The 25,776-nt window shown below is 40.8% G+C and overlaps 1 protein-coding gene across 3 annotated transcripts in view; it reads right to left on the bottom strand.

The window, feature by feature from the left end:
• Positions 1-18,912, bottom strand: part of dhx15 (DEAH (Asp-Glu-Ala-His) box helicase 15) — a 123,524-nt gene extending 104,612 nt beyond the window's left edge. Inside the window, exon 1 of one of the 3 annotated variants that reach the window (XM_072252954.1) lies at positions 18,632-18,912. In XM_072252954.1, coding sequence (XP_072109055.1) covers positions 18,632-18,702 — 71 coding nt within the window. In that variant the 5' untranslated portion in view covers positions 18,703-18,912. Of the gene's footprint in view, positions 1-18,263; positions 18,452-18,631 lie in introns of those variants that run through there. The other 2 variants (XM_072252952.1, XM_072252953.1) reach the window with 2 other exon arrangements.
• Between the last annotated feature and the right edge of the window lie 6,864 nt (positions 18,913-25,776).

Below are 25,776 nucleotides of genomic sequence, written 5' to 3'. Positions count from 1 at the left end.
TGTTGGCATAGCTTTATCATGGAATAACAGACATGGAAACACGCGGTATAAGTTTAATTGTTCACACTTTATCCAAGTGTGGATGTTTTCACTGTTTTAGGAAGATGGGACACTACAAGTTACTTTTGCAACAGTAGTTAGCAGAATAATTGGGGAATAAAGCTAATCTTGTCAGAGACACTGTTCTCCTATTTAGCAATACATCTTGGAAAGGGCATAAAATGATGCTAGCTATATATATATATCTCAATAGAGAAAAGAACCCCCCCACCCCAAAAAAAACTCCACCGTGCAACTAAACTAAAAGCAAAGCAATAGGCTAACTTGGAACCAAATAGAGTTAAAGAACTTAAAATCACGTCCTCAAACCCGACCTCCATTAAAAACAGTAAAAAAAAACAAGGGTATATAAATATGGAACAAAAAGAGAAGAAAAAAAAATTACATTAAATGAAAATATTGAATAAAAGATCTCCAGGTCTGTTCAAATTTAAGTGAGGAATCATAAAGATTGCTTCTAATTTTCTCCAAATTCAAGCATAATATCGTCTGAGAAAACCAAAAAAAGGTGGTTGGAGCGTTAAGCTCTTTCCAATGTTGTAAAATACATCTTTTCGCCATTAAAGTAAGAAATGCAATCATTCTACGGGCTGAAGGAGAAAGATTACTGGAAATTTTAAGTAGTCCAAAGATAGCAGTAATAGGGTGAGGAGAGATATCTATATTCAATACCTTTGAGATAATATTAAAAATATCTCTCCAAAAAGTTTCCAGAGTAGGACAAGACCAAAACATACGAGTTAAAGAGGCTATCTGCCCCAGACATCTATCACAAAAAGGATTAATATGAGAATAAAAGCGAGCTAATTTATCTTTGGACATATGTGCTCTATGAACAACTTTAAATTGAATTAGGGAATGTTTAGCACAGATAGAGGAAGTATTGACTAATTGTAAAATCTGCCCCCAGTCATCCACGGAAATGATAGACCCCAATTCCTGTTCCCAACCTACCCTAATCTTATCAAATAGAGCTTTCCTAAGTTTCATAATAATATTATAAATCATAGCCGATGCACCTTTCTGACATGGATTAAGGTTAATTATAGTATCTAAAATGTAAGTAGGAGGAAGCATTGGAAAAGAAGAAAGTATAGTACTTAGGAAATTTCTAACTTGTAGATATCTAAAAAAATGTATTCTTGATAAATTATATTTATTAGATAATTGTTCAAAAGACATAAGGGAACCATCTAAAAATAAATCCAAAAACCGTGAAATACCCTTAGTCTTCCAAATTTGAAAAGCACGATCCGTAAACTTCCTGAATCTTTTAATAGAGCGTCAATCTCTCTAATATTAAAGAAGGATAAAGATCCTGCTCAATGTGCATCTTATAGACCAATATCTTTATTAAATGTTGACTCTAAAATTTTTTCTAAGTTATTAGCAAACAGATTAGAAAAAGTACTTCCTTTTATTATTACGGAAGACCAAACGGGTTTTATTAAAGGTCGTTACTCTTTTTATAACATTCGCACACTGTTAAATATTGTTTATACCCCCTCACAAAATGTTCCTGAGTGTGTTATCTCTTTAGATGCTGAGAAAGCTTTTGATAGAGTAGAATGGCCTTACTTATTTAAGGTGCTTGAAATGTTTAATTTTAGCTCGAAATTTATATCCTGGATCAAACTGTTATATCATTCTCCTGTGGCCTCGGTCCGTACTAACTCTCTAAGTTCACCTTTTTTCCCTCTTTTTCGAGGTACTCAACAAGGCTGTCCTCTTAGTCCTTTATTATTTGATATTGCATTAGAACCTCTTGCAATTGCCATTCGAGAATCTCCAAATATTACTGGGATAACTCAGGGCTTAAAGTCCCATAAAATATCACTATGCTGATGACTTACTTTTATATATTTCTAATCCTCAAAAATCCATCTCTGCTGTTTTAGAGTTATTAGCACAATTTAGTCTCTTTTCAGGTTATAAATTAAATCTTAGTAAGAGTGAAGTTGTCATTACTAGAGAAAAAGGTTCTTGGGAAACTGAGGTCTGAAGGTCAACAAGCCACCTGCACCACATGGTGTACACCCCCAAATTCTGAAAGAAGTGGTTGAAGAGTTCATGGAGGCTTTAGTAACAATCGTTAAAGAATCACTAGATTCTGGAATGGCTTTGAAACACCAGAAAACTGCAAATGTCCCTCCACTTTTTAAGGAGAGAGAGAGGCAAAAGGAAAGAAATTATCGACCAGTTAATCTGACTTCAGTAGTTGGGAAGATGTTGAAGTCGATTAAGGATGAGGGGTACTTGGAGGCATATGATAAAATAGGCTGTATTTCCTCAATGGAAAATCTTGCCTGACAAATCTGTCGGAATTCTGTGAAGAACTAACAAGCAGGATAGACAAAGGAGAATCACCTGATGTATACTTGGATTTTCAGAATGCAATACATGAGGTTGCTAAACGAACTACAAGCCCATGGTATTACAGGAAAGATTCTAGCATAAATAAAGCAATGGCTGATTGGCAGGAGGCAGAGAGTAGGAATAAAGGGGGCCTTTCCTGACTGGCTACCAGTGACCAATAGTGTTCCATTGGGGTCTGTGTTGGAACCAATTCTTCTTACGTTATATGTCAATGATTTGGATAATGGAATTGATGGCTTTGTTGCAAAGTTTGCAGGCGATATGGAGATAAATGGAGGGGCAGGTAGTTTTGAGGAAGTAGAGAGGCCACAGAAAAACTTAGATAGATTAGGAGAATGGGCAATGATTAGGAGAATGAGAAATGGCAGATGAAAAACAGTGCCGGGAAGAAAAATGAAAGGGTTGACTGCAGGGTATTTCCTAAATGGAGAGAAAATACAAAAAAAATGAGGTGCGAAGTGACTTGGGAGTTCTTGGGCAGGATTCCCTAATGATTAACTTGCAGGTTGAGACTGTGGTGAGTAAGGCAAATGTGATGCTAGCATTCATTTCAGGAGGACTAGAATGTAAAAGCAAGGATGTAATGTCCAAACTTTATAAAGCACTGGTGAAGTATCACTTGGGAGTACTGAGAGCACGTTTGGGCCTCTAATCTTAGAAAGGATGTGCTGAAGCTGGAGAGGGGGTTCAAAGGAAGTTCACAAAAATGATACCAGAATTGAATAGCTTGCCATATGAAGAGCATCAAATGGCTTTGAACCTATATTCACTAGAATTCAGAGGAATGAGGGGTGACCTCATTGAAGCCTATCGAATGGTGAAAGGCCTTGATAGAGTGGATGTGGAGAGGTTGTTTCCTATGGTGAGAGAGTTTAAGGCAAGAGGACGAAGCCTCAGAATAGAGGGGCAGATTTTTAGAATGGAGATGAGAAGGAAATTGGATCAGCCATGATGAAATGGCAGAGCAGACATGATGGACCAAATGATCTAATTCAGCGGTCCCCAACGGCTACCGGGCCATGAGGAAACGATATGATTTGGCGATATGAGTCAGTGGCACCTTTCCTCATTCCCTGTCACACCCACTGTTGAACTTGAACGCACACGAGGTCATTACGCATGCATCATCCATGTCAGCGCGGGAAGATCATCAACTCTTCGAGCTTGCAAATGACGGTGGGCTGAAAAGTATGTTTGACATAACATCTCTGCTGGCATTCTGGATCAAAGTCAAGGCTAAATATCCTGAGATAGCCACGAAAGCACTGAAAACGTTGCTCCCATTTCCAACATATCTCTGCGAAGCACGCTTTTCTGCAATGAATGCAATGAAAACTAAATTGCGGAATAGACTGGACATAAGAAATCCCCTTTGAGTATCGCTGTCTCCCATCACCCCTCGATGGCACTGTCTTGTTGCAGGGAAATAAGCCCAGGGCTCCCACTGATACAGCGACAGTGGTGTGTTGCAATGATTTTATACGTTCATACGGGGAAAATGTGCTGTGTGTTTAATATCCAAACGTTACTTAAAATGTTATGATGCTATTGACTTATAAGTGACTTATAATTGACTTATCACTATATTCATTCAAGGAAAATATGCACTGTCTTTAATATTAAATTCGTTAGATAAACCCTTTTAGAAACGAAATTGAGTGTATTAGCCACTTATGTGACTTATAGTTGACTTATCACCTATATTCCGGTCGTGATTAACCCCCCCCCCCCAGGTTGCCAACTGTCCCGTATTAGCCAGGCATCCCATATATTGGGCTAAACTGGTTTGTCCCATACGGGCATACGGGACCGCCCTTGTCCCGTATTTCCCCCACTAAGTACAGCGTTCCTATGAAACCTTTCGTGCCGAACTGGCATAAAATGAAGAAGTAATTACCATTAATTTATATGGTGTGGCGACCCATTTTCTACATAGGCGAAGCGGCTCACAAAATGGCACGCGTGTCAGCAGAGAGGCCAGCCCCAAAATGGCGTTGGGCCTTTTTCTTCACCAGCAAGGGAAGAAAGCCCACGCGCAGGATGAGACTTTTGTAACGCACCTCTGACATCATTTCCGCCCGGAGAAGATGGGAACGGAACTGCGTAAAAGCCAGTACCGCGAAGTTTGAATAAACTAGTCTCTAGTGCAACTTACAGACTGCGTGTCATTATTTCTAGCTCTGTATGTAGCACATCGTTACAATGGGAAAATTTTTTTGAGCGTTCCCAGACCCCAAAAATAACCTACCAAATCATACCAAATAACATAAAACCTAAAATAACACTAACATATAGTAAAAGCAGGAATTATATGATAAGTACACAGCCTAGTTTCACTGAACAGAATTGCCAAAAACGATTTGTAGAAAAAAAATCGGCACATACACGCATGCACACAGAAGTGCCCGCGCAAGGCTTCATGGTCAATGTAGTCCTTTCGGGGCAAACACAACGTATTTGACTGCTACTCTTGTTCATTGGCAACCCTACCAACTCCCACCACCTCCCCCCCCACCCCCAGTATGCAAGAATACTGTCGATATTAAACCGGTCCGAAACCTCATGGTCTTATGGAAATTATTCTGATCAAAACTTGAAATGTCAACATTTATTTACTCTCTACCTCAACCTGCTGAGTAATTTTGTCAGACAGATTAAACTGAAAATTTATGACAGGTTGGGGTCATATGTTTTGGTAGCATTGTGGTTTTACAGTACCAGCAACCCAGGTTTATTTCCTACTGCTGTCTGTAAGGAGTTTGCACATCCACCCCTGACAGCACAGGCTTCCTCTGGGTGCTCCAGTTTCCTCCCACAGTCTAAAGACATACCAGTTAGCAACTTAATTGTCCAGTGACCTGGCTTGTGTTAAATCTGGGGTTGCCCTGCAGCACAGCTCGAAGAGCCAATTCCGTGCTGTTTCTCAACAAACAAACAAATAACGGAGGTGCATACAGAAGGGGGAATCTACGAACTATCTTGCAGGCTCAAGGTGAAACACCTTTGTCAAAACTTTCTGGTATAGAGATCAGGTAAAACTATCAAAATGATCAAGCTGAATGAGTGGAAATAAACAACTGTTGAGTCATTCAACAGCAATTAGTAAAATAATCCGACCTGAAATCGAAAGCAGCTGTTTTATAAAGGCAAGCAATAGTGCACATTGTCCATAATATCCAGTCTGTCAACCAAGTAAGTGCAAAACCTAATGGAGTAAAGCTGACTAGTAAACGTCACCGGCAGAAGAAAAGGTTAAAATAAGCACTACTCAGATCTAAAGGAACCTGACACAAGATTAAAAAAAACAGAAGAATTAAGTTAAGCCAGAGCAAAATAACCAAGTTGGAAAACAAGCAAAGTACATCAAGAATAAATAATTCCTAAACTGCAATAAGGCCAAGAATTATTTTAGGATGTTTGAAGCTTGGGAGCAGCTTGAGGAGAACAAAACACATAAATATGGAAGATTAACTGAATAAGACAGCATCTAGTCCAGTACTAAGCTATGTTCGCTAATAGTTCCTTCCTATTGCTGACCTATGCATTTATCCACTTTTGTATCCTCCAACCTTCTCATCCCATGAACCCTTAACAGAAGAATGTTTGATTTACCTTTGCAGAACCAACATTAAATTCAACCTAGATCAATGCTGGTGAATAACAAAACTAAACAATTTTCTCATTCCAGCTGATTCAGTAGCAATTTTCTTAAACCAGTCATGCATTGATGCCAAGTTCAGTACACATTAGCAAAAGGACATTAGTCCAACTGAATGTGGCTTCATTCAAATTACATACCAAGTGAACCATGCATGATTTACAGGTGCCAAAGCACAGAACTGTCTCATAATCCAAATTGTTCCTCTATTCCTTATAAAATGTTACTCTTGCCAATTACCACTCTACAAAATGTGTAGCATTAGTTGCACAAAATAAAGATACAATCAAGTACTGTACCAATACAGTCAGATCCGGGTCACACTGAACTGTTCAGAGGTGGTAACACTAAGATGTATATGCATCCTTTGACAGACTTGTCAAATCTGAATGTAGCTTTATAAACACTTCCAGACATTATTACAAGTTCAGAATTAGTATCAAGACCACACTGGAAAATTGATCTCAAAGCTCCTGGCAGAAGACTTGGAGAAAGCTATTGAAAAAAAAAACATTATTTTGTTCAAAATACACTTCAGCAGTCACATTAATTCTCAAAAATAAGCCACATCAGTGGTATGAGAGTTTTTACACAATTAATAATAGCCCACAGGATTGTCAAAGGACAATCCTGTGAGCTATTGCTAATTGTCTAAAATATGATTCAGACATGGTGCAAAGAAGGCAGCTGATGTGCCTGTATCAATCCCAACTGGTGGAAAAAAAAGGATTCTACCCGTCCTGCTGAATTTCTCTCTCCCTATTGCATTCAAGCTGGCCTCTAATGTCTTGCTAAGAAACCACTCAAGTTAAGAACCCAGCCAATAGGTTACAACTCCCCATGATGCCATCGGCTATAGAGTATTTTCTTTGTCTAGGGGCTTGCGTGAGCTTGTGCCCAAAGCTTGATGGTGACGACCGTTTTTGGCCGACTGAAGATCCATAGCCTTTGCAAAACTTGCTATGTTTTCTTTTAATGGGATCCAGGCTCAGTACCAGGGCTCCAAGCAAACTGTGCCATCACAACAATTGTTGTCACTTCAACTTCTTGGTGAAACCGCAAGGCTAATTTTCCCTGACACTTGACAGCACAATAACTTACTGGGGGAAAAAATGTATGGCTTCTGCACATTTCCATATAGCCTCAAAATCATTTCCACTTTTCCTACTGATCATTCACATTTGTTTGCAATCTTGGGGAATATCTGCAACCAAAATTTGCTTCCGTCCACAAATGTTATTATTTCTAGTGCTTCTGATGAAAGTTTCACATTGTTAATGTAAACTGCCTACACCAGTGGCCTTAAGCACTTGCCTTGTGCTGCCAACATTTAATGTTTGTTACTTTACAATGAGAATGCTGTTTAGTCTGATAGATATTCACATACTTGTGTTCTAACCTTAGTCACGAGCAAAAAGCCATTTTCTGAAGACCAGTATGCAAAAAAAATATTCTCACAACCTTATATCCTTCAATCACTTAAAGGAATTCAAAAAGATTAGTCCATCGTATGTATGACAGCTTGAAATCACCTTTCTGTACACTATCACATCATTGGGTAAGTTTTCCGTTATCTTTTCATCTCTTATTCATGTTCATATACAAGGATACAATTCGCCCTTCCATTTTCTATTCTCTTTCCCAACATTTTTAAAACCTTTTTTAAATTCTGAAATAACCTTTGCTTCCACAACAAGCAAGAGAGGGAAAGAATGGGAATGCCCCATTTTCAGAAACATCACCATGGCTGAGCAATAGGATGACAAGGACAGGCTGTCAAAAAAAAATCAAAGACAACAATGAGGAAATAAGGAATGCCATTTACTTCAAGTATTTGTCTAAGACTGCAAAACACTGAAGTAGGCAGGTACAGATGACAGAGGTTTAGGGAAGAAATAGTGTAATTGTGCCAAAGACAACAGTCATGCAGGATGATTAACTTTATCACAAAACAGGATGCCACTTGATTTTTAAGAAAACCTTTTAGTGCTGTGCTGTAAGAGCATGCAGAAAGCTCAGACTTATGAGGAAGCAGCACATACAAAAATTTGGGATGTAACAAGTATGTTGGCGGTGCAGCAAATGCTCACAAAGACAGAAGATCAAATTTTAATTTCTTGAGGAGCTGGTAAGCGACAACAATTTGAAGATGGGAAATTTCACTTAATAGGGGAGACAAGAAGCAACAAAAGATGAGATGGATCTCACAAACAAGGTGGACTGGGAGAGGGCCTGAAGAAAGAGAGGACAGTGGAAATTCAGAGACATATGCAGAAGCACTCACTGCACAATGTTCATCTTTCAACCCCACACCAGATATTTCATAATCACAATCTAAGCCAATTCCTGTCCAGTATTGGAAGGAATGCCTCAATGATGGTGCGCTTTTTGGATGGTGATAATGTAAAGCATCCCTACTATGAAAATGTCACATCACACACTATCATAGCCACATTATCAGGAAACTAAGATGAGGGGTTTAAAGCCAATAAGGGTTACATGAACGTATCAATGGGATGAAAGGAAAAGTCCATAGGCAAAAAAAAGTGTTGAGTGAATGACACAAAGTTAGATTCAAGGAACACAGCAGACCTTCAGGTAAACTGACAGTATGAGAGTCCAACCAGAAAAGTATTGGAATCACCAAGTTGGAATGTAAAATATGGATGATGTTTTCAGCAGCAGAAATAGCATAGACAAGGGCTTATTAGGGAGAGTCAACATGGCTTTGTGTGTGGTAGGTCATGTTTGACCAATCTGTTGGAGTTTATCGAGGAGGTTACCAGGAACGTGGATGAAGGGAAGGCAGTGGATATTGTCTACATGGACTTCAGTAAGGCCTTTGACAAGGTCCCGCATGGGAGGTTAGTTAGGAAAATTCAGTCGCTAGGTATACATGGAGAGGTGGTAAATTGGATTAGACATTGGCTCAATGGAAGAAGCCAGAGAGTGGTGGTAGAGAATTGCTTCTCTGAGTGGAGGCCTGTGACTAGTGGTGATCTGGATGATAATGTGGTAAATTGGATCAGCAAGTTTGCTGATGATACAAAGATTGGAGGTGTAGTAGACAGTGAGGAAGGTTTTCAGAGCCTGCAGAGGGACTTGGACCAGCTGGAAAAATGGGCTGAAAAATGGCAGATGGAGTTTAATACTGACAAGTGTGAGGTATTGCACGCTGGAAGGACAAACCAACGTAGAACATACAGGGTTAATGGTAAGGCACTGAGGAGTGCAGTGGAACACAGGGATCTGGGAATACAGATACAAAATTCCCTAAAAGTGTCGTCACAGGTATATAGGGTCGTAAAGAGAGCTTTTGGTACATTGGTCTTTATTATTCGAAGTATTGAGTATAAGAGCTGGAATGTTATGATGAGGTTGTATAAGGCGTTGGTGAGGCCGAATCTGGAGTATTGTGTTCAGTTTTGGTCACCAAATTACAGGAAGGATATAAATAAGGTTGAAAGAGTGCAGAGAAGGTTTACAAGGATGTTGCCGGGACTTGAGAAACTCAGTTACAGAGAAAGGTTGAATAGGTTAGGACTTTATTCCCTGGAGCGTAGAAGAATGAGGGGAGATTTGATAGAGGTATATAAAATTATGATGGGTATAGATAGAGTGAATGCAAGCAGGCTTTTTCCACTGAGGCAAGGGGAGAACAAAACCAGAGGACATGGGTTAAGGGTGAGGGGGGAAAAGTTTAAAGGGAACATTAGGGGGGGCTTCTTCACACAGAGAGTGGTGGGAGTATCGAATGAGCTGCCAGACGAGGTGGTAAATGCGGGTTCTTTTTTAACATTTAAGAATAAATTGGACAGATACATGGATGGGAGGTGTATGGAGGGATATGGTCCGTGTGCAGGTCAGTGGGACCAGGCAGAAAATGGTTCGGCACAGCCAAGAAGGGCCAAAGGGCCTGTTTCTGTGCTGTAGTTTCTATGGTTCTATGGTTACATTAGAGGTGGAAGTAAAACATGTGACTAGGAGCTCCAAAAGATCTCAAAATCATTCAGAGTACATATCAGTTATTAAAAATTGATGTTTTGAAATATGAAGGCTGCTAAAGTCATGCAAAAAAAAGGCAATATACCCTACTATACGACACTTTTAATTTTATTTTGTCAAAAACAATTCACACTGACAACTCTTAGTGTATAAGTTATGAGGGACATAATCTGTAGCTGTACCTGGTCAGGAAGATCGTTGCCTTACTGCTGTTTGGGCTGTTGGATAATCCTACATTGCACCAGTGGATCCATTGTGGGAATTTCAACAACTTCTGCCAATAAGCAATAAATTCCATCTATCAAAACTGTGCTAGGTTTACAGCTATAATTAAATGTAGCTGAAACTACATTTAAATGTAGAAAGAAACTGGTTTGTGGAAAAAGTTAAGTGGAACTTCCAAAGTTTCATTGCATCATTAAATGATTTCAGCTTATTTACAGCATGGTTTTGGTGGTTTTAAAAACATAATTTATTTGAAATAATTTTTATTCTGAGTGAATCTGTGTTTCTGTGTGTACCCAAAAGCAAATGACAAACAAACATTAAATATAAGTGACGGGTGTGGTGGTGGGCAGGACATCAGCAGCTGTCAGTCAGTATGTCCAACCAATAACATTTACTAGAATAGCCAGCCCCTATGCGGCAGTGCCTCACAGCTCCAGTGCAGTGGTGCACTCTAGAATACGCAAAGACTCAAGGTTAGATAGTCAACAAACTCATGGCAATGGAAGACCTGTGGCACAGCATTTGGTAGGCTGCCATCACGGCACAATTTCCATGTTACCATTTGCATGATGTCACATGGGGTGTAGCGATGTAAAAACTGGGTCACCTGCCAGTTAAGAAATGTCGTCCAGGAGCTGGGGTTCCCAATTTTACTTATGCTATGGACTAATACCATTAAGCAAGGGGTCCATGGACCACAGGTTGGCACCCCCCCACCCCCCAGCCTTGCTCTACAGGATCATTTGCAGAATACTAATTAACTTCATTTCATTACACAAAATAAAGCCCAAGATAATCTACTCCCTAGTTGGCTCCTTAATATAATGTTCAAAAACTTTGTTCCAAATAGATTAAATTAACTATAATCAAATTTTGCACTGTTGATTTGCCCAGTCCAAGAAGAATTAACCCATTAATAATTTAAACTATATTAGAAATTTATTTTTTTTTAAATTCCCCTCTCTAATCGCATTGGGTGATGATGTGGGAAGCTAGGCAGGGAAAATGGATGTCAATCAATGCTTCTTGTCTGTTTTGATCATCCTCAATTGCTATCTATACAGTTTTACTTGCCTATGAATAGACAGTTTGCCTCAAAGACTGCTGCAAAGTCTGTTCTGCAGATTAAAAAAAACTTACATAAAGCATAACAATTTCAAAAGTTAAGGATGCAAATGCAAATCCTTACTTCTCATGCTGTTCTGATCCAAACTTGAACAGTATGACTTTCAAAAGCTTCCTCCCCCCTCCCCCACTATGGATGTAAACCACAATAAACTAATTTCCAATAGTTTTAACAGGTAGTGGTACTGTGGCTTCTCTGGTAGCTTCATTCTGAATGAGATGAATAAAATATTCTTTAGGTCACTTAAAAAATATCACAAAAAATATCACAAAAGCATGGAGTCAAGAGAAAGAAAATAATCAACTGAGGAGTGAAAAAGCAAGAGTGGTCTGGAACATGGCTTTAAACTTGTCCAGAGAGCAAGATGATTGGCTGAGCACAATGAGGACAAGGTGGGCAAATGGAAAAGGGATAAAAACCATCAAAAGAAAAATGAGACTCAAAAATAATAACATACACAGAATACAAGGAATAAAGCAGAGGAATGAGACATAAAACAGGACGTTTTAAAGAAAATGATTTTGCCAATTTTGTTCACTTAAGCAGGATAAGTAGCTGACAATGAAATGCAATCTCAGCACTGTGAAAGAGTCAGCTATGATAAAGAAACATCATGAATGTCAAAATATGCCAAGCATACAGCAAAGGTGAAGCATTGCATGCCTAAGGGATTACATTACAGAACTAAATCATACACACTTCTCAAGGCCCTTGAGCCCTAATACCCCATGAGGTAAGAGATCTAGAACAGCACAGAATTATTTTCCATATTTTTCATAACTAACAAAAATGCATTGATTGACAAAAGGATTCAACACAGCAACTTTATGGCTTAAATTAATAAATGCTATTTACTCGCAAACACGAGGAAATCTGCAGATGCGGGAAGTTCAGGTAACACACCCAAAATGCTGGTGGAATGCAGCAGGCCAGGCAGAATCTATTGGAAGAGGTATTGAAAGATTTTAAATCTCTTCTTTCAGTTAGTCCTGACAAAGGGTCTCGACCCGAAACGTCAACTGTACCTCTTCCAATATATGCTCCCTGACCTGCTGCGTTCCCCCAGAATTTTGAGTGTGTTGCTTGAACTGCCATTTACTACTCAATTAAACATTTTATTCATTCAACAGGCCAAGTTGTTATTGAAAAGTTAGAAGGACTCGTGCTTAGAGATAGTACTCGGGAATATTTTATTCTTTTATCCACTATTGATGCAAGTCTTCAATACTGCATTTGAAACCCAAAATGTGCTAACAGCTTATAGCAGCAGTATTAAGACAGTGGGTAGCACTAGAATACAAGTTTTGAACAGAGAAAATTCACTTCATCTTAAGATTTAAAATAAAGAGTAAAGCACTCAAATCAGGATCATATGACCTAATTAAATCCAAGTACCTTTTAAATGCTATTTAACTTGTATCGTATAGGAAACAAAAAAATTGCACAAAGCAAGCTTCTGCAAAACCAATGGGACACAAATAGATGTGCACTTAAACACTGCGACATGTTTTGAACTCAGTAGACAAGAGACGGCAGATGATAGAATCTGGAGCAACCACAACGCACTGGAGAACTCAGGGGGTAAAGCAGCATCTGCAGAGGAAGTGGGCAGATGAAGGGTCCTGAACCAAAATGTTGACTGTCCAATTCCTGCCACAGATGCCAACTGTCCCAGAGTTCCTCCAATGCTTTGTGCTGCTCCATCTGGCATTACTTGTGTCTCCAATTCATTCACATGAACCACTCACTTAGCAGGAACTCAACATTCTAAACAATTATGACAGGCAGCAACTTTGCCATGAACGGTCCCAAGCCTGGCGGCAAAAGGAGAGTTCAGCATTGGGCAAGCAACCCCATCCCATAAAAACCCATTGCTACACAGAAGCACCAACAGAAGTTTCAAAGAGCTCATCCTTGGAAGAGCAAGGATCTTTGATTGGCTACACTTTGTGAAAATGGAAGACCAGCCTAGGAAAGAGGACTCTGGCGAGCTATCGGCAGCCTCTGCCCAGAAGTAATGAACTTAAGAAGACAAGCAGCACAATACATGTTTTAAGGAAATCTACCAAGTTTGTTAGAAGAGAAAATACAAAACCCTCATTCACTTGTGGGTGAACTCTAGCCCAGGGCCAGTCAAGCAAGCAGAGAATTACACAGGAAGACCTCAAGCACTTCCTTCAGGTAAGATGGTGGTACATTCAGATGCAGGGGCCAACCAAGTGTTTTGGCCGTTTTTTAAAAAAACATCTTTTTTTTAAACAATCTCAAGACAATGCTGAACGTTAAGAACTTCAAGTATGGTATGGCAGGTCTACCCCAATAGTGAGCTGTCATTGATGCAGGAGCTGGACTTGGTGTGAACCGTGTAACTGCCTGCTACAGAAAAGCATTGGAGTCAGTGTGCAGTCTAACAGTGAGTAATCACAAGATCCTGTTGGAAATTGGTACTGTAAAATGTTGCAAGTCCATTTCCCTTGTTTATTGATGAGACAGTGGGGGACCTGCCTGTTGCAGCAGTCCAGGAGAGGAGATATGGAGGCAGTGTAACGTGGTGTCCATGCTGGGTTGGGGGCTGGACCCTCTCGTCAGTGCTGCCATCCAGTGTTCGGTCAGTGGAAGAAAACTGGATTGCATGCGTGCATACTTTCCATCTGCTGACTGCTGAGAGCTGCTCGTTCATGCTGATAACACCCATGCGCCATTAATTTAAAGGAATGTCTCTCACGACTTGGGCTATATACTGTATGTTTACTTGCTATCTTATGTGCCTTGTGATGTGTGTGACTATCAGTGCTGTGTTTTGTACCTTGGTCCCAGAGGAACATGGTTTCGTTTGGCTATATTCATGGGTATTTGTGTGGTTGAATGATAATTGAACTTGACCTTCAAGTCCCTCAGACAACACCATACAAAAGCAGTGTTCAGCAATGCAATCGACCCACCCCCCCAAACTCATCAAGTACCACCTACACAAACTTTTGACTCCCCACTCACACAGCTGCAGATCATTATCTTGGCTGCTACTCTTTTTGAATGTATCAATAGTGTCCTCACCATTTCAGGGTAGAAAGTCTGCTTGAACTGATACAATTTAGGTCTGTTAAACCCACTAAAAAGGATAGCAGGGCCATCTTCCCATATTTTACAAAGATGTCAGCCTAAAATAAATTTTCTCTACACTCTCCCATTTAAAGAGACTACAATATTATCTGGAAAGATCAAGCTTTGTCGCAACAATTAAAGTTTTGAAATACACTTCCTACTGCAAATCTCAACCTTCAGACTGTAAAATACAGCCCCACAGTCAATTGTTTCCTCCTTTCTAAAGCTGCCCAATCTCCATACATCTCAATTAAACTGCTGTTCAAGAATCCTTTGTTCCAAAAAAGGCACTCCATGCCTGCCTTTCCTCAATCATAGTTCTCCAGCCTGACAACATCCTTAACTTCTTGCTGCACTCTCTCCAGCACTATCACATTCTTCCAGTAATCTGATAACCATAACTATTCACAGGACTCCAGGTGAAGCCTAGCTGCTGTGAAGAGTGGCGGTGCATCACATCTCCAGCAGTGTCAGGTGCCACATGTGAAATCTGCATCTTCTCCCTGTAACCATGCGGATTCTGCACATGTCCAAGTCACACTGGTAGATTAATCATCTATTATAAATATCCCTTGGAATGATGTGGCAAAATAATCAAAAAGGAATTGATGGGCACAAGAGCAAAAATTGGACCAATAGGTTTGTTCAACTGGGAGGCAACAAATTCCCAGCGCATCAAATGGCCTTTCTGTGCAAAAATATGTTTAAGCTTTAACACAACTTCCCTGCTTTTGAGTTGTTCTTCAGCCAATTAAAAGCAAACAATCCACACACCTGCTTAACTACCTTATTTGCTGTAACTGTGGTAAATTAACACCTCTTTTGACCTGCCAGCCATTTTTGCCACAGCTGACCATACAACCTTTTCTCAGTACCTCAATCATTTGACCGCATCATTGTCCCTTTATCCCCAGTTAGTCAGAAAATCATCTGAAAAGGGCAATTTTCTACTGGTATTATCTGTGAGGTTCTGACAGGATACATCTTTAACCCAACATTATTTCTCATCTACATGTATTCAAGCATTAATGACTGCTACTGCACCATATTTTGTCTAACTTGTCCAACATTCAGCAAAAAATATGCAAAAATTCCCCAGAACACAGCAGCAGCTTGCAAAGGATGAGGAGTGGAAAGAGGGAAGGTGAAGAGTAAGCAATGGAAAGGTGGAAGCATCGTTCACAAAAGGACAACATGAGCTAAAGGGATAGAATAGAAAGTTGGGGAGAAGGGTTAGAAACTGTAAACTTTTAGGAGAAACAATGACTCCTTGTCTTGGCCACCAACACCAAGCCTAATAGCTCTCAACCTATGTCATATTTTACATTAAGATATGTTCCAACCACACACCATGCTATCATTTAGACCAACCATTTCAAACTCTAATACCATCTGACCACACTCCTGCCTCATTGACTGCCTAAACCACAACTCTAGCAATATTTAACTACGGACTCCACTAAGCCAAATGCTACCCAAGCCAGCTCCATCTTCCTTAACCTAGAGCTCATCAGCTACAGTAGTGTCACAGACAGCATGACGTTATTACAGCTCAGGCGTCAGAGTTTGGAATTCAATTCTGACATGATCTGTACAGAGTCCAGAGGAATGTGCGAGTTTTCTCCAGGTGCTCAGGTTTCCTTCCACAGTCCAAAGACATACCAGTTAGTGAGTTAATTTGTCATTGTAAATTATAGACTAGGGTTAAACTGGGGGTGACTGGGGTGGTGCAGCTCGAAGGGCCAGAAGGGCCTATTCCACGCTATCTCAATAAAATACTGTGTCTGTATCCTCTATCATACTGAGACCATTCATCCATCATCTCTGCACTCACTAATCTAACCTAGTTTCTCAGTTGCACAGCAACCCAATTTCATTCTCTCATTGTTTTAAATATTCTATATGGTCTTTTACCCCACTCCCATCTCTACAATCTCTCAAGATCTTTGAACAATTCCAAGACTGGACTTAATGCAGCTAAAGTTCCAGCTATTCTTATACGTAATGCAGCCATTCTGTAAAACATAACCTTTAGTTACTTTGAACTACATCTTGTAGTTATAATCATGCACAGACTACATCTTTGGTTATTGTTTGTCCCTTCTCACCCTTCCTCCCAAGCCCCTTCACCCTCAGTGAGGGGCCTTTTAAATTCAGTTAGATTTGTAAATAAAAATAGAATTGCAAGTCTTCTGATCTGAAACATTCTTTAATAACACTGAAACTGGCTGATACAAGAAATAGAAAATAGGACTTTTGAGCCTGCTGTCACTTAGTGAGATAATTTATTTGCCTTCTGCATTAAGTGAATAGTGTACAAAGATGGACAAGTCCCTTTGAATGTCGACATTTCCCAATCTCTCACTATTTAAAAATACTGTCATTATATCAGGTAGATTCAGTTTTCTCTATATTATACTACACCAGCAATGACTTTGCCCTCTTACTCAGTTTATCTAAATCTTGAAGTTCTTTGCATCCTTCTTGCAACTTACAATCTTAACCAGTTTCAAACTGTCAAATACCTGAAAAATATTACATGTTCTGTTCCCATCCATCTAGATGCCCCATTTTCACATCCTTCATTGTAGGTTTTATCATTTTCCGATGTTTTCTGGTGTTTGGCTAATCAATCTAGAATCCTGTTTTTATACCACCCCCCCCCCACCATCCATTAAAAAAACAGGCTGGTTACATTCGACATCCTCTGATACACAGCAACAGATCCATCTGCAAGATTTCAGAAGATGACAACCAAAACACCACTATTTCCACACCTGCTCTTTGAATACTCTGGGATATTGAATATCAGACCCTAGGATTGTATCCTTTGTGTTATTGATTTATCTAGCAGGTTTTTTGTAACTAGCAATAATTTCCACTATTTCCAATTTTTCTGCAGACTCTTTATTCTCGCTTATGATTTGGGAAAATTATTTGGGTTCTCTTTCATGAAGAACTTATGTAATTATTTTGCCTTTTGTTTTGTTGTGAACAGCTGGACCAGCAATGAATAAATGAACAAAATATTTGGGCAAAATAACAAAAAAAAAACGGCAATTATGAATTGTAATAGGAAGAGTCAGTCTTCTTAGAAGCAACGAAACAATCGAATCCTACACCTTATTGACTGGAGCAGGATCAGCTATTCAATTGGATGGCCTATTCCTACCCGTTGTTCTTTATCTCCCTACGCAAAGACAACAGTGTTGGGCACCATTTTAGTGACGATTTCAAGCCTACCCAGCAGCCCTGGCATAATGGGGGGGGGGGGGGAGAAGAGTGAAGATTTTAAAAAAGCACTTTTTAATAAGCCAAAAAAACCCATATTCTTGTATCCCGAAACCTTATTCTTAAAGTGAACAGGAAAAAAAACAGCCATTCTATGCCTTTTCCAGATACGACCAAGAAACACCTATGCGAAAAATAAAACTTGAAACAGAAAAAAAATGCATAGTAATATTAGTTCCGGCGCCATATCGATGGATGCGAAAAACTTTACCGCTGCGCTTCTTCATCTTCACTCTAGGGTTCTGCATAGGTTCTTAATAGAGCCGGCATGGCCTTGGAAACGTGGCCCGGCCATGTGAATAAACAAGAGCAGGGCAGCAGCGCCTATTCGTGAGGGTGCATCGATTATCTAACCAAACCAAAGACGTCGAGCCACCAAGGCGGCGTTTGGAAGCAACAAGAGAGAACAAAAGCTACCTGAAACGAGACATGGGCAGAAAAGCCCACAGGCCGGTGACTCCGGGTCGCAAGGTCCTACACTCGAGCCCTCGCAGGCCTCGCCTTGGGCCTCGCTGCCGCTCCCGATCGCCAGCGAGCGGTCTGTCCGCAAGCGGCAGAGACGGAACCGCCGCAGCCACCCCTTCCGCTCAGTCAGTCAGTCCGCACGCTGCCCAGCCGAGATTACCGCTCCTCGACAACCCCCCACATCAACACCCTCCTCCACCCCCCCCCCCAAAAAAAACTTCTGGTGGACAAGGCCGTGATGCCGTCGGTTCGGCGTGACCCAGCGCCCAGCGATCTCATTCAACAGGCAGCCCGCCGCCGTACACCGCGGATTAACCTACCCGTCCGAGGTGACGCGCTTCTTACTGGACGAGTAATCGTCCCCCAGGTCCACGCGGTGCCGCTTCGACATGTCTCTGCTCTGCAACGGTCCCGGCGCCTTCCGATCCCGTCTCGCCGCTCTCTCTCCCCTCTCGTTCCGGGTTCTCACTCGCCCGCCTGGTTAAGCTGGTGCTCCGGCAGTGCCTCCTTGGATCAGCGTGCCCAGCTCAGCCTCCCTCCCCTTCTCCCAGCTCCCCAGGAGGCGTTTTCGTGCCCTGGATAATAACCAGCGTACCCCCCCGCCCCCCAACTCCGCTCCCGCTACCAGCAGCAGGCCCCAAAGCACGCCCGGCTTCCGAGCACTTCCACAAAATGGCGGGCCGCAGACCGAAGACGTACCTCGTTCTCGTCCGGCCACGCTATGGGTCACACAACAAGCGAGGGAGCTGTGGGTATTTTTAAATGTAAATATAGATTTGAAGGGCATTCACACTTCGTATGTTTTGTATAGGCTTCTGCCACTTACGCTGTACTAATTTATGTGAGTTCTGGATAATGTTTGTTTGTTTGCCGTTTCAGAGGTAAAATTAAATCAATTTCATCCATCTCATATCCAGTTATTTTTCAGTTGCTTGAATAATTAACCAGACTGACCTTGGAATGAATTACATAACGAGCAATACCAGTTTGTCATCGGACTAATATTTAGAACACGGATACATTTGCTGTATGCAAAATGATGGTCACAATCTCGAGTTGAAATATTTGTTTAATATCCATGATGTTTTTAAAATCTGTGGAAGTGTTTTTTTTATTAATTTTCAGTTTTCACAGACGGTGACTGCGTGAACAGGAATTGACAAAGCCATGTCAACTTTCAATTTGTAAGAAAAAACTTATTAAAATAGAATATACATTGTAGAAGTTGTCATTATCTGAAGTTACGTTATCTGAAAATTTAAAATATTACTTCCTAAACTTTCAAAATAAAATCTCTCCATAAATATGCAGGCTTGGATGTAACACTTAGCTTACCGAAAATGTCCCTACAATGTGCAACATAGTGGAGTGTGAAACTTTTCTGGAGGGTTCAAACAGTTTTTTTTAGTAGTAAAGGATGCTGCACTGTTATCTGGCACAATTTCAAGGAATGGTGTGAAGTGACCTGAAAATTGAAATGAAAACAAGACGTACAATCTATTCCAACTTTAATATAATCTAATCACACTCCATTTAACCCTACCTTTTTCACCAAAGTCCTGCACAAATTTTCCCTTCAATTATTTATCTTTATAGACTTAAAATTGTAACTGTTCTCAAGTTCAGGAAACACTTTACAAAGGAAAAGGAATATTTCTGCATGTCTCTAATTTTTTTTTTAGCAATGTTGTTAATTCTATAAAAATCTAGAAGTTGTTGGAGCCATTAAGAGAAGCAAACAGCCAGTATTTCATAAACTCATATCACCAAGAGGAATAGTAGAAGATTGACAGATTTTAGACAAAATGGTTGGAGTGATTGAAAGGACAAAGAGCAAGGTATATACATGATAAGGTGGATCAGCTTCTTCACCTCTGCCATCCAATTCTTAAATGGACATTGAACCCATGACCACTTACTCACTTTTTAAAATTATTTCTGTTTTTAATTTAACTATTTAATATACATATATATACTTACTGTAATTGATTTACCTGTTTTCTATATTACCATGTATTGTACTGCTGCCACTCAGTTAACAAATTTCACGATGTATGCCGGTGATAGTAAACTTGATTCTGATTCTGAAGAAAGTGATTTAACAACATAAAAGGTATTTCATGCAACATAATTAAAATCTAGAAGATGTGAAAAAGCTGAATTATTGTTTGAAATTATCAAAGATATTCTGCTAATGCTGCTCCATCTGCTAAGTATTATCAGCATATTTAGCTTTTATTTCAGATTTACACCATCCAATTATTTTTCCTTTGGTGAACATAAATCTGCTTCCTTACTGAATGTGGAGCAGGTTCAATGGGCCAGATGGCCTACCCCTGCTCCTATTTCTTATGTTCTTAGTCACCACGTTTCTATAACTGGAAACAGTTATACAGCTGCAGAACCTCAGTGAAACAACACCTGGAGTACTTTGCACAATTTTGTCCTCCTTGCAAAAAAAAGATACACGTTTCATAAACGGAATGTATTAAAGATTTTCCAAGCATGTTCTTGGGAGATCTGATTTGCCCAGAGGGGATATCCAGCAGTGCCATATTCTCTGAAGTTTAGAATGATTAAAACTGATCTCTCTACAACATACAACACTCTTACATGGCTTTTTGGGTTGCATGCAGAGTAGATACCCCCCTTGGCTGAGAGGTAAGGGATTCCAGTCTCAGTTTAAGGGATACTATCAGACTCATTTCAGTCTGAAATAAAGAAAACCCTGACAAAGTGTAGGGAATTTTGGAAATTGTTACCTCAGATTATTTTGGAGACCTAATCATTGAGTCTTTTGGAAACAAAGAGCAACAGATTTCTAGATATTGAGGGAATAAAGAAATATGAGGACAGTGAAGGAAATGGAGCTGAGGCTGAAGATTAGCAATGATGTTGAATAATAGCACAGCAGGTTCAAAGGGCCAGTTCCTGTCCTAATTATAATTTTATTGTATGTACAAAGAAAATTTTTAATGTGAAAACAGAACCTGGGTGACCTTCCTGCGCACCAAATTGTAATATATTGCAAAAGTTTTATTTTGCTTGGAAAGGTCATGTTGCAAGGAAGTTGAAAGTCATAGTGACCGTGTTCTCCATAGAGGGTGCAGTCCTGGCTTGAGTATATGACCAGAGGTATGTATATGGGTAATGACAATCTTACAAAGCATCAGTCCATGAGAGGGATCCAATAAAACAGAGTGTTCCTGAAGTGTAAATGGGTATGTTTTTGGTTCCTGCCCTGAGGTTCTCCACATGGCCAGTTATTTCCATACTTGAACTTTGAGGGAGGTAAGGTGTTATAGCAAGAATATGGAATATGTCAATGTTTCAAGTTTCCACTGCATCTAGTCTCAAGATGATGTTTTCCATTCCTAGACATCTAAAATGCCCTCCTTTTTCAAGAAGTGTGGCTTCTCTTCTACTGTGGTTGATGGAGTCCACATCCACAACTCCTCCATTTCCCAGACTTGCACTCTCACCACCCTTTCTTAGACGGAGTTCTGTTCTGTTGATATCATCCCATATCATCCCCATCAACCTCTGGCACATCACTTTTCATTATTTCCAGCAGCAGCAATGCCATCTCACCACCAGTTACATCTGCCCCTCCCCATCCATTTGTGCTTTCTTCAGGGAACACTGGCTTGCTTAATGCTCACTACCTACCCGTCTCCCTCCCCTGACATTTTCCTTTGCAACCAAGGGAGATACAACACTTGTCCCTTCACATCCTTTCTCTTCACAATCCAAGGGGCTAAGTGGCCCTTCCAGATCTGGGCCTGTGTTTGCTGGAGTCCAGAAGAATATGGGAGGAATCTCATTGAAAACTATTGAACTTTGAAAGGCCTAGATAGAAGAGAAAGTTTCCTAAAATGAGGAAATCTAGGATCAGAGGGCACAGCCTCAGAATAGAACAAAGATGAGGTGAAATTTTTTTAGCCAGAGGAATTTGTGGAATTTATTCCACAGATGACTATGGATTGGGTATATTTAAAGTGGAAGTTAATAGGTTCTTGATTACTAAGAGCAATGGTTACAGGGAGAAGACAGGAGAATGGGGTTGAGAGGGATAATAATTCAACTGTGGTGGAATGGTGGAGCAGACTCGATAGGCCGAATGGCCTAATTCTGCTGCTCCTATGTGTTACGGTCTTGTGGTCAGGCAAAGATTCATATGCACCTGCTCCAACTTTGCTGCACTTGTTGTCTGCAGTATAGTTATCTCTACACTGGCAAGACCAAGTGTACACCAGGCGACCATTGTGCAGATCATCCGTTCTCTGTCCACATTGTTACATGCCATTTCAATTTCCTTTTCCATTCCTGCACTGATCTGTCCAACCTCAGTCTTCTCCACTGCCAGAGTGGGGCCAAATACACATTAAAGGAACCTAGTATTCCTCTTGGGGAGTCTCCAATCCAAGAGCATGAACCTTCAGGGAACCTATACCTCCTGTGTTCCTCTCTGTCTCCTCTGACTCACCCATGTTCTGTCAACTACCCGGTCCGACCCTTTATCCTTCCCTGCTCTCCCCAGTTTGTTGTGTTCCTCTGCTGGTTCCACCTCTGTAGCACCCACACACTTCCCCAGTGGATCTTCTATTCCCTCCCTCAACTGGTTTCATTAACCCATCGTTCCTTCCTTATCTGGTTCAACTCATCATCTTCCTCACTATCAGATTCCAGTATTTGCGGCCTTGTTTCTCACTGCTTGTCATCTTTCAGCCTTTATCTTTAGCTCCACACACCATTCCTCTAACAGAGCTTCTTCTAGCCCTTTCTTTTTCTCTCCCACCACCCATCAGCCATTTCCACCTTGCCCCTTCCTACCATCTGCCTATTATCACCCTCCTCAGCTGGTTCCATGTATAGCTTGCCAGCCTGAGGAAGGAGTTTCATTTTTAACTCAGGAAAGGGATTGGAATCTGAAACACTTTGCCTGATGAGGCGGGTACTCTAAACGTTTACATGGCAAAGATGAACACTTGAATCACCGTGACATTCACCACTCTCTGGCCAAAAAAAAAACTCCTCCTTACCTCTGTTCTAGAAGGTCACCTCTTCATTTTGACGCTGTGCCTTCTAGTTCAGGTAACCCCATCATAGGAAATATCCTCTCCACATCCACCCTATCTAGTTCTTTCAACAATCGATTGGTTTCAATGAGATCCCTCCCGCATTCTTTTAAATTCCAGTGAGTACAGGCCCGAAGCTCCTCATATGTTAACCCCTTCATTGCCAGAATCATTCTCGTGAACCTCCTCTGGACTCTCTCCAATGACAACACATCCTATCTGAGACTTGGGGCCCAAAACTGTTGACAATACTCCAAGTGCAGCCTGACTAGTGTCTTATGAAGCCTTGGCATTATCTCCTTGCTTTTATACTCTATTCCCCTCAAAATAAATGCCAACATTGCATTTGCCTTCTTTGCCATAGACTCAACCTGTAAATCAGCCTCCTGGGAGCCTTGCACAAGGATTCCTAAGTCCCTCTGCACCTCTGATGTTTGAACCTTCTTCCCATTTAGATAATAGTCTACACGATTGTTCCTTTTTCCAAAGTGTATTATCATACATTTCCCAACACTATATTCCATCTGCCACTTTTTTGCCCATTGTTTCAATTTGTTTAAGTCCTTCTGTAATCACATTGCTCCCTCAGCACGACAAGCCCCTCCACCTATCTTCGTATCATCTGCTAACTTTGCCACATAACTATGAATTCCATTATCTAAATCATGGGTCCCAACCTTTTTTGCACCACGGACCGGTTTAATATTGACGATATTCTTGCAGACCGGCCGACGGGGGTGTGTTGGGGGGTGGGGGTGTTCAAGTTCAACAGTCCGTGACGGAATGAGGAAAGGTGCAGCTGACGCATATTGTTTCATATTGCCGAATCATATCATCTCCACGTGGCCCAGTATCACATTTTTGTGGCCCGGTGGTTGGGGACCACTGATCTAAATCGTTGACAAACAATGTGAAAAGCAGTGGTCCCAATACTGACCCCTGAGGAACAACACTAATCACTGGTAGCCACCAGAAAAGGTCCCTTTATTCCCACTCACTGCCTCCTGCCTGTCAGCCATTCCTCCATCCATGCCAGTATCTTTCCTGTAAAACCATAGGATTTTATCTTGTTAAGCAGCCTCATGTGAGGCACCTTATCAAATGCCTCTGAGAACCCAAGAAAATGACAACCACTGCATTTCCTTTGTCCACCCTGCTTGTTACTTCCTCAAAGAACTCTAACAGGTTTGTCAGACAAGATTTCCCTTTACAGAAACCATGCTGACTTTGACGAGTTATCATTAGTCTCCAAGTACCTCGAAACCTCATCCTTAAGAATAGACCCCAACACTTTTCCAACCACAGAGGTTAGGCTAACTGGCCTATAATTTCCTTTCTTTTGCCTTCCTCCCTTCTTAAAGAATGGAATGACATTTGCAATCTTCCAGTCCCCCGGGACCATGCCAGAATCAAGTGATTCTTGAAAGATCATGACCAATGCATCCGTTATCTCTTCAGCAATCTCTCTCAAGACTCTGGGATGTAGTCCATCTGGCCCAGGTGACTTATCCACCTTAAGACTTTTGAGTTTACCTAGCACTTTTTCTTTGTAAAGCAATGGTACTCACTCCTGCTCCCTGTCACTCACAGACCTCTGGCACAGAGAAGACTGGTGCAAAGTACCCATTAGGTTCATCTGCCATTTCTTTGTCCCTCATTATTACCTAACCAGCATAATTTCCCAGTGGTCCAATATCAACTCTCACTTCCCTTTTACTCTTTATATAACTGAAAAAAAACTTTTAGTATCCTGCTTTATATTTATTTGGCTAGTTTGCCCTCATATTTCATCTTTTCCCTTCTTAAAGGATTTTTAGTTACCTTTGGTTGGTTTTTAAAAGCTTCCCAATATTCCAACTTCCCACTCACTTTTGTTACCTTATATGGCCTTTCCTTGGCTTTTATGCAGTCCTTAACTTCCCTTGTCAGCCATGGTTGCCTACCCCTGCCATTTGAGAACAACTTCTTCTCTGGGACGTATCTATCCTGCGCTTTGTGAACTATTCCCAGAAACTTCACCCTTCTTTGCTTTGCCATCATCCTTGCCAGTATCCTCCTCTGTTCCACCTGGGCAAGCTCCTCCCTCTGCCTTATAATTCCCTTTATTCTGTTGCGTTACTGATACATGTGACTTATGCTTCTCCCTCTCAAATTGCAGTATGAATTCAATCATACTATGATCACTGTCTCCTAAAGGTTCCTTTACCTTATGCTGCCTAATAAAGATCTGGGTCATTACACAGCACCCAATCTAAGATAGTCTTTCCCCAAGTAAGCTCAAGCACAAGCTGCTCTAAAAAGCCATCTTGTAGGCATTCTCTCTCTTACAACCTGACACCAACCTGATTTTCTCAATCCCCTTGCACATTGAAGTCCCCCATTACAAT

This window comes from Mobula birostris, chromosome 3, assembly GCF_030028105.1.
Source record: "Mobula birostris isolate sMobBir1 chromosome 3, sMobBir1.hap1, whole genome shotgun sequence".
NCBI lineage: Eukaryota > Metazoa > Chordata > Chondrichthyes > Myliobatiformes > Myliobatidae > Mobula > Mobula birostris.
This window is presented reverse-complemented; position numbering and strand designations above follow the sequence as displayed.